Source organism: Dermacentor silvarum, chromosome 10 (genome assembly GCF_013339745.2).
Source record: "Dermacentor silvarum isolate Dsil-2018 chromosome 10, BIME_Dsil_1.4, whole genome shotgun sequence".
Taxonomy (NCBI): domain Eukaryota; kingdom Metazoa; phylum Arthropoda; class Arachnida; order Ixodida; family Ixodidae; genus Dermacentor; species Dermacentor silvarum.
Genome location: NC_051163.1, coordinates 42217508 through 42227811, shown reverse-complemented (window position 1 = coordinate 42227811; position 10304 = coordinate 42217508). Strand labels below are relative to the sequence as shown.

Genomic DNA, 10304 nt, shown 5'->3' with positions numbered 1-10304 from the left:
TCACACTCGGAAAAACACTTTCATGTAGCACGTATTAATCAACAGAAAGTTGTAGCGGGAGTTTCTCATTTTCTCATTTACACTTCGCATTTAACTATATTATTTGAGACGTTGATTCATTAATTAAGACTAATTATGCAGTTAGGCAGAATGCAAAAACTAATCTGAGTACCTCCAAGCGACAGCAAACAACATTACCTTGGTTCTGTCCAGCTACGTAGCATTTGCACATTTTTAACGTTCGGCCCAAGCTTAGTGAAACAACCTGTATACTTTCCTCTGAGCCAAGAATGTTCCTCTAAGCCAAGAAGGGGGCTTGCTGCACGCTCGATACTGTCATCAGACAGTATCTCCCGGGAAGAGGCCCTCCCCCTGGATTCGACGGTGTCTGTCACTAACGCTTCAACGCACACTAGTTTGCTCACTGCGTCAGCCGAGTGGGTATAGCCTTTCCAATATCGCGGCAGACCTACACGTACCGCATGTGCTTCTTTCGGCTCGGAGTAGACCACATCTGACTGGCGCCGGCTTCCAGGCCTTCCGCAGACAACCCAATCATCGGTGAAGGCTTGCAGCGATGAACGCGGCCCAGAAGCGACTCCCAGTCCTCCGCCACCGATGACGCCGCCGCCGCCACCCCCGCGCATGCCTCCCGTCGAAAAGCCGCCGCGAGGCAATCACCACCATCATCATCAGTCGTCGGCAGGCCAAGGCGTGCCTCGCTCGCCGCCCGCTGTCAAGCCCTCAGAACCGGAAAGCCCTTCCGAGGAGAAGCGGGAGTCGGGTAGTCCGCCCCCGTCGATCCTGCTCCAGGGCAAGGAGACTGCGACGGGTCGGTCACGCTCACGGTCGCCGAGGGTGACGAGAATGTCTTCGTTCTTGCAAGTGAGTGACCCGATGCGCCCACGCTAGAGGTCAGCTGCCACAAAATTTTGGACCGCGTAAAAACTGCATAGTTTAAGATAGCGTAGACAATAGAGGAGGCTCCCGTGAAAACTTTGACGTTTGATGGACGAGCGGAAGCGTCACGAAAGGCTGACGAGAATAGTCGCCTTTGAGACCGAAACTGAAAAAAAAAAAAAAAAAAACACGACCGCCATTACGGTTCGCCCGAAGTGACGTATGAGTTGGAGAGCGCGGCACCTCAACGTGACCTCCGAGATCGGGCGGCGCGCTGTAAAATCTCTGAGGCGGCGTGCCGAGGATTATGTCATTGTGCCGGCCACCAGGTGCAGGCGTCGTCTGCTTCAAGGCTGCTAGCAAGAAAACTATGCGATTACCAACCCCGCGGCTTTGCCAAGGTTGCTTTAGTGGTATATGTTAACTCATTTGTAACCAACTTAGCTAAAGTGAAATTTCCTCACAGTTTGACTTTAAACCGAAACTATATCGGGGGTGCTATTCTGAAGTGTTGAATTCAGCCAAGCTTTCATTTCGAACCAGTCAGAGAGCACGTAATCGCCTGCTCAACCAATCCGGGCAGACAACTGTGGCAAATTTGACAATATTGCTAAATTTTACTATGTCAACAAAAGCACCGAGTCGTTCGTGATTTCGCTCATCGCTTTAATCAATGTTTTTGCTTTGGTCGTGAACTTGGCGTGTAAATCTGTACACGCACCGTCTTACGGTATTTATTAATAAGCAAACGAATGAAAATTATTACCGTCCTTTTTTTCGGCGTGGCGTCGACGCTAGGGCTGCCTGCCGTCTAGGGAGCACTTTCCCGCAAGAACAATTCAAATTTGTTTATATAGTCATTCCACGCCAACTGTTCCAACCATGGCACTCGAGAAGTCATTTCTTAAAAAAAAAACTACAAAAACATTGCACATATATAAACATTACTTGCACAGCATTTTCCCAAAATATTTTGAGCGGCCAAAGAATTTTGGGCACGTGAGGGCCATTTGAATTCCACGAAATGGTGGAAAACCAGGTGCGAAAAAAACAAATTCCCCAGAAATCGACCGTTATACGCATTCTTTAAATTCTGCGTTTTTGCGTTGTCCGAACATTGTCTTTCATTATAAAACAGTCTCATAAAATAACTTTGCTTTTTACTTCTTATTACCGAGGTGGAAATGCGCGAATTATAGCGTTTTTGGAGACCTTTTCAGAAAAAACGGTCAGGGAAGAAAACCTGAAATTACTTTTATAGTACTTTCCCCAAAACGTACTACATTCTAAAATATTATCTAGAAAAGACACGCGGGCTTCTGTTTGCAATTTCGGTTTTCACGCCCTAACTAAGCTTGATCGCCGCAAATCTCGGTGGTGGCGGCTTGATGTTTTGCAGACGCGATCGCCACCGTGCAATTGCCGTAACGCGATCGTCTGCTTCCGAAGCCCAAAACTAAATGATGGTTCACCGGGTTTGGGCGCTGCAAATAAGCGCGGTGCTCATATCAATAGCGATCATTTGTGTATTTGCAAATTACTATTCTTATGTACGCCGTAAGAACAGCTGCAAGTTCAAAGTCTGCACACCCTTCTTTCTAGGAGACTCTCTCTCTCCCATCAGCAGCAGTGACGTCACACGCGTGGCCCATCCGCGTCAGAGGCGTACGCGCTAAACTGCCTTTGCATATTTAGCTGCTCAGCAAGGAGATACAAAGTAAAGTGAGCGGGGTCGCGACGTAAACGTAGCGTCGCTCGATTATGAGAAAAGGCGGGTAGAATGACGATCGCGGGTGCTCGTCCGGTCCGTGGGAGACGGCCTGAGCTGCCGGGGAGGGTGTCCTTACTTCCTTGCACCACGGCCTCGCAACATTACGTCTGCTCGTACCTCGGCTATTACTAAACCGTTTCTTGATATTCCTTCAGTAGAATGTTCCCTAGAACACGCTTTGCAAGTTAGAGGCCAAAATGCAGTTAAGCCTAATGCAGGTAAGCAGTCCTTCAAGTAGCTACCACTTCCGCGGGATTTCACTGTGGGCTGTATATAAATTCAGACCAGCCGGCGTCGTAAGTACGTCCCACATGGCTGCCAACTTAACACCGCACCCACATGCAGGCGAGGAAAGTTCGACACGAGCTCGGGTCCGGCAGGAAAACTCCGTCGCCGCCGCGGTCGATCGCCACCGACGACGACAACGATGAGATCGCTGCCGCCGAGTACAAGCTCGCCATCGTCAGCACCAATCGGGCGACGCCGGTCGTGGCTGGCACGTTGCGCAACCAACTCGACAAGGCGGTCCAGGTGCACATACGCACGCTGGACAAGCGTCTCGTCGCGTGCAGCGTCCTCGCCGGTGTGCTGGCGGTGGCGCTCGTGGCGGTGGTGCTGTTTGCTCTGCTCGACAGGTGATTTACGAGGACCGCCCGCTCTATAGAGTGATGTTCGCTGGATGCCGGAAGCACTCGCCGACGGCTCGCTCTCTACGCTGCTCGACGGACGATGCCACACATAGGGTCGCCTAGATTAAAAAGTAATGCCGCGGCCTACCTGACGCGCACTGTATAGGTGCCCGCTCTGCTATTGAGTGTGGGAGCGGCCTGCGCGCTATTCTTCAGTTGGGCCTAGCGCTGCTAATAAATACGTCGCAGATTACGAGCATATCTCGCACTTGTCACCGCCTGCCTTTTTCCTTCGACTTCGAATCCCCTCCCTCTTTCTTGTTTAGTGTTAAACTCCAATGAAAATGAGCTCACCCAACCTCACGACACTGATGATTCTAAAAAACAGTGTATTGCTCTCAGCGAGGACTTCAGTCCCATCACGCGCAACATTCAAAAAAAGAAACTAAGAGAGTTTGGTAAAAACCTGCGTAAACCATATAAAGTTGGGTACAAGAAACTGCATGTTGGCGGCAAATCCTACGGTTATAATGACTTGAATGACAGCGTTTTCGAGATCGGTCCCTCGAATACCGCACCAAATTCGCACGGCACATCCCCTCGAGCACTTCACTCTGGCCGTCTTCTACTAACCAAAGACTGATAGGGATACGCGAGGGGAAACGGCGCCACTCGTTCGAAATCGGAATTTTCTATTTGATATACTATTATTAGGAGTGTTTTCCGCAACAGGGATGAATTATGCACCCTGATAAACAACCTGAAAGCCGATCTAATTGCTTTAACTGAAACGTGGCGCAGCAGTAAAATACTGAACTCTGAATTGTTTCATTGTGATAAAAGGTACGTTGTCTACCATAGTGACCGCACTGATAGAATAGGGGCCGGTGTTTTACTCACTATCGACGAGCGTTTTGATTGCTACTGTATACCAATCATTTTGAATATTGAATCAGTGTGGTGTTGCCTGAATGTAGATTACAGGAAAGTGATTGTTGGCATCTGTTACGTCTGTTACGTCTTTCTGCGATAGCTTGCATGACTGCTTAAATCAAATCAAATCATGGTTCGCTATCCCAATGCCAAAATCGTACTTAGGGGGACTATCCTAACATTGTTTGGTCGCACACGTGCCCTTTTTCTAACCCACCGACCGCTGAAGCCAACCAACCTATCACCACCTGCATGGATTTCAGTTTAACACAAATAGTAACCTCACCCACACGTGTTACTCCGACTTCTTCTTCCCTTCTATATCTAGTACTAACGTCATCAGAAGATACCACGTCACCCGTAATACATATGCCGGGCCTGAGCAACCATGATATCCTGCATTTAACATTCGATTTGTCGCATGCACCATCATCAAAACGCTCCAAGAACATTAGAGACTATATAACAAAGCTAATTTTCCAGCCATTAATAACGAACTGGGCTCCTTTTTAGACATTTTCTTACCAGGTTATCTCGCGCACTCAGTGTAAACAAACAGGTGTATGTTCCGCAATAAAGTGTCCGAACTGATTATTCTTCATATCCTTCTTTGGCGCCTGTACTCCAGTAACCAAGCTCCGTGGTATAACAGATATTTAAATCGACTTTCTAACAAAAAGAAGAGACTTTTTTTGAACTGCAACATATTCACTAAAACATGCCCCCTGGACAGCATACAAGATAGCTGCCTCACCATATTCACGAGCACTAAAGTCTACAAAATATTTTTTTTAATGTAACCCTTGCGAACATTCTAAAGACTAATCCAAATGTTTCTGGAGTATAATTCAACCAGGCAACACCAATAAAGTGTCATTACTTGCACCCACTGGCAATCCTGTTCCCGATCACCTTTGTGCTACGGTACTAAACAATACTTTTGTCAAATCGTTTTCTTCCTCCAACGACACCCAACGGCCCGAGCTTTAATGCGCAATCATTTTGTTATGGATCCCATCGTATTCGACATGCATGGCTTCATATCTATTATCGACAATTTGAAACTAACATCTTCTAGCAGAATTGACGGCATTAATAGCAAACTTTTACGGAATGCCAAAGAACATAGTTCCATCATCCTGAAATGCATTTTCTCGCAAACCTATCAAAATAGTGTACTACCTAAAGACTGGTTGACTGCAGTGGTCATACCTATATATGAAACGGGTGATAAACAGAATCCATTTAACTATCGACCCATATCTCTCACATCGATACCATGCAAAATAATGGAACATATAATATTTACTCATCTTGTTAATTTTCTTGAGGATAACAGTTTCTTCGCTTTAACTCAGCATGGCTTCAGAAAGTTTCTCTTTTGATATTCAACTACTTTCCTTCACTAACGACTTGCACTGCTATTTGGACTGCGCCTTTTTCAACTGCCTGCATATTTTTTTTTTTACTTTGCTAAAGCAATCGACAAAATTAACCATTCACTGCTTTTATACAAACTAAAAATTGACCCTGCAGTTCTTAACTGGATTCGTGCATTTCATTCTTCTCGTGTTCAATTCGTCACCAATATTGATACTAATTCCCCTACTGCACCAGTTGGCTCTGGGGTTCCTCAAGGATCAATACTGGTTCCCCTGCTATTCCTAATTTATATAAATGACAATTACCTACGGCTATTACGTCTAGAATTTATTTGTTGATGACTGTGCTTTATCGTAAAATAACTAATGATTCAGATATTCACTCACTCCAGGTCGATCTCAATAGCATATTTGATTGGTGTCATATTTGGAAAATGGAAATAAAAGTTAAAAAGTGTAAGTCTATGAGGATTTCTCGTTCAAATACAACTTGTCCAACTTATTTTGTTCACAGTCAGCCCCTTGGAAGTATGACATCCTACCGGTATCTCGGTGTCCATATAACACTCGGTCCTGGAAATTACATACAGAACATATAGCATCTGAAAGCAAACAAAACCCTGGGTTACCTTCGAAGAAACTTTTTTTCTTTCTCCATCATAACTAAAATTATTATACACCACCTATGTACGACCACAAATGGAATATGCTGCATCTGTATGGGACTGTGGACAGGTCACACTAGCACTAATTATGGAAAGTGTGCAGAATTGTGCAGCTCATTTCATCTTGGCTAACTATCATCGTTCAGCTAGCGTCCCCCAAATGAAAACACTTTTTAAAGTCGTCCCAAAAGCTACCCGCCAAAAGCACACCCACATTATAGTGTTCCGTAAGATTTTCTATCATAACTCTAATCTTCGTTGCCGATGGATTCAACCAGCACCCTTCATTTCTCATCGCCGTAATCACCAACAAAAAGTAGCAGTACCCCATAGCAACACAGTAACATGTGTGCAGTCATATTTTCCAAGAACTTGTAACGAATGGAATTCCCTACCCGCATCACTAACGAGCATCACTGATATCATTCAATTTAAAAAGGTCCTTACGACGATTACCTAAGTACCGCTTTTGTGTTGTGTCGTGTAAGCGTGGGTGTAAGTTTACAGGGAAATTGAATGCGTATTACTGGGAAGCACATCGTGGATTTGTACATTTAGTGGCTCAAGTATTGTTTGCACAAATATAATCTGTGGTGTATGAAACCTGGGCGAATGAACGGGAGAAAAAAAGATCTGAATAGATGAAAATGATTTGTGGACGCCTTAATGATGATTCATACAGTCTTAAGAAAGTCTGGACAGTCAGAAGGCGAAATCGGCATAAAATGGGTGGGGTTCTCGCTTCCAGGTATAACACAGCATTTGCAACGTATTTTGGAAGTCCTAAGCACAAAGGTAGTGCCTCTCGTTCTAATAAAACTAGTATTATCAGGTTGCGTGGTAGCACAAGTGAGATTAAAACGCAGCCAAATTCTAATACTGGATGATTGTACATTTTATATGCCGATAAAAAGTTATTTTCTTCGCATACCAGATATTCGATTGCTCAACTCGCACAACATGCCCATTGCACGAGCGCCCTTTGTCGCAATATATCCAATATACAGCTGCCAGTTACGAGATCCATTATAAATAACTCCAAGGAACTTGAGTGACTCTACTTCTGGGATATCTTCTAAATGATGATTAAGCGATATGTGTACTGGGTCTCTAATGAGAAAAACAAGAATAGCACACTTCTTAGTATTCAGGTTTAAATGAAAGCTATCCAGCCAGCCTTCCAATTCCCTTAGATACGACTGGAATGTTTGGTAAAGGGAGTAAATGTCACTAGCCATAGCAAAAAAAAAAGCAATGTAGTCAGCATAAACGTAGGTTCTGACACCTGCATGAAGGGGATTTGGTTCAGTAAAACATTAAATAATACTGGTAAGAGTACCAGTCACTGAGGCACACCTCTTTTTGTTAGGCCTCCAACCACACATCTTCTTCTTAGTTTGTTTCTTAACTGCACTGTCAGGAGCTATATAGGCCTGCCTTCTTTCTTCTTTTTTTAAAGTACGAAGCACTTTAGGGCCCGGGCTGTCCGCGTTGGCGTCCGTCGTGATCACGCTCCGCACATGTGCTCAAAACAAGTGCAGAGTTCATCAAAACCGGTTCGAAATAAACTAACATGATTCAGAATATTTAAAATACAGGTATAATTAAACATTAGGTGCATAATTAGCAGAAACGCATTGATACCCTATTCGAAAACCCAGTATCCAGTGCCCAGTGCCATGCCTGATTATGGGCCCAGTGTCGCGCGCTGGATACTGGGACGCTGGCAAGGCGCGGCATACTGGGAGGCGCTGGGCGCGGGGTACTGGTGCGAAATGCAGCTCTACAGCGAGAAATACGTGGTACCTGGCTACCTTATATATTTTTTCGAATACAGAAAGAAACAGAGAACGTTGTAATGCAATAAAAAAAAGAAAAAAAAGTAAAACAAAAAATCCGCCAGGATTCGAACCTCCGCCCTACAGATCCCAATCCCAGTATCTTACCGCTACGCCACGCTGATCCGTGATGACCTCTTCATATTTTGCCATGTCAACGCGCAGACACATTTGTCGCTTTGCGCAGACGTCTCGCACAGACATGGTAGATGCGATATCGCCTTCAACTAAAACTTACGCCTCTATCAAAACGAAAAAGTTGGTGTCCGTATTGCATAGTATGCCTGGAAGTGCTGCAACACTGATTTGCTTTTGCGATTGGTATATTAACAACGAAAAAAGCCTTAAATGAACCGCCGACCCGGAATGTACGGGCCGTTACTGCCAATTTTGACAGCCGTTTCTTATTCTTCGCGCAAAGGTAATGCAACATTTCCATAGCTCAACAATGCTTTTCAATCAACACGTATGTTTAGGCCCATATCTCCGTAAGAGAAATGGTCGGTTAATGCGGCTGACAGCCTTCGGCGACAGCACATATAGGTATGTTTATAACGTCATATCGGTGCTCACCGCTTGTTGTGCTGACACTGTACACACGAAAGAATGGTCTGTTTAAAAACACCGATGGGAAAGGTGAACTACAGAGTGATTTATCCTCGTTAGACTTGTTGATTCCTCAGCCCAGACGGGCCGATAGAGTGTAGACGAACTCGGCGGGCATGTACGGTAGGCTTAACCTTCGGTTGAAGCGAACGATCTCGGTGTGGGTACCGGGCGGATGCGACAATGTTTGTGATTCAGAACCTTTTAACTATTATTTTTAGTACAGCAGGGAAAGTGGAAGCGCACGAATCATCACAGCTTTGTTGTTGGTGCGATAATATCAATCAGCGGCAGGCTTTCTGAGGTCCGTTCGAACGCGGCTGAACGGCTGCTCGGTTTTGTGTCGACTGTACAACACTGCGACAACTTGCAGTCATCCATTGTGTACAAACTACTAGAAAACGAGGCGTTATCTGCGTTTGCGTAATTTCGTTCACGAATACAGCTATCTGCACAGTCAAAAGGGAAATGCACAAAGCGAAAGTGATCTCAAGTGTTGCGTATGCATGGGCTAGCATCATGCACCTTTATTCCAAGCTGCAGCACCGCCGACACGAAATAGACATTAATGATCCCAACTTATAGCACTATATTTAGGACAGGAGATGCCCATAAAATTGTATCAAGCATTTAATATTCAACAGCGCCTATACTCCGGCAGTGTGGCACAAACGAAACCAGCGCAGTCTCCAGTGCGAGCCAGCGAACTCCAGCGCGTGTACAGCGCACACCAGTGCGCCCCAGCGTCATAGCAGTGAAACCAGCGTCTTGCCCAGTGTGACCCAGCACTTCTCCAGCGATCTCACCAGTGTCGCAGTGACTCCCAGTGACTCCCAGCATGCGTCAGCGTCCCCAGTGCCACCCAGTGTCAAAAAACGCGCTGGTTTCACACTGGAAAGACGCTGGTTTTTGCAATAGGGTAGCGGTTCTGAAATGCCAGACTGGTACCAGCGCAGTGCAAGAGAGTGTGCCACCACCCCACAAGCACTCGATTGCTCCTCCCTCCAGTGCTACTCCAGCACTGGCGCATCATTGCTTCACACTTCCCCAGGTTTCATGTTGGTGGAGCTGCATTAGCGCTGGATTTGAACTAAACAAGCGCAGGATTTCAGCAGAATTGGAGCTACACTAAGCGCTGAATTTGAGCAGGACTTGAGCTGGATTGGAAGTGCATTTGAGCTACATTCTGCAACAGCAAGGTGTTGCCACAAATTGTCGGACCGCAGCCAAAGCCAATAGCTGCGCGCTGCAACCGTTTCTTGCGAGTTTCATGCAACGCGCCGCTTCATTTTTCTCTCGTCCGTCTGCTGAGGACTTCAAGCCTAAGACAATTTTTTTAACAGCCGAGTTGTTTAAGCCGGAGGTTGGCCAGTAATGGCCTCGTGCACTACTGATGGCGGCGCTGCGAACGGTGCTACTATGACGTCAGAAGGGGGGCCTCGCCTTTGTCGTCTGCTAAGCTCAGGTTTGAATAACTTCATTTCCATGCTTTTGCTCGCGCTCTGAATGTGTGCTCGCGTAGCATAGCGCTCTACAGTTACCGTCTGTATTTTTTATAGTGTTAGTTTTATTATTTCCAG

At 45.8% G+C, this 10304-nt stretch overlaps 1 protein-coding gene across 1 annotated transcript; it reads left to right on the top strand.

The window, feature by feature from the left end:
• Nucleotides 1–606: 606 nt before the first annotated feature.
• LOC125940896 (uncharacterized) lies at nt 607–3534 on the top strand. Its single transcript, XM_049657552.1, has 2 exons — nt 607–885; nt 3017–3534. Exons 1-2 carry the CDS (start codon nt 619–621, stop codon nt 3308–3310), a joined length of 561 nt encoding a protein of 186 aa, XP_049513509.1. The 5' UTR covers nt 607–618; the 3' UTR covers nt 3311–3534.
• Nucleotides 3535–10304: the final 6770 nt, after the last annotated feature.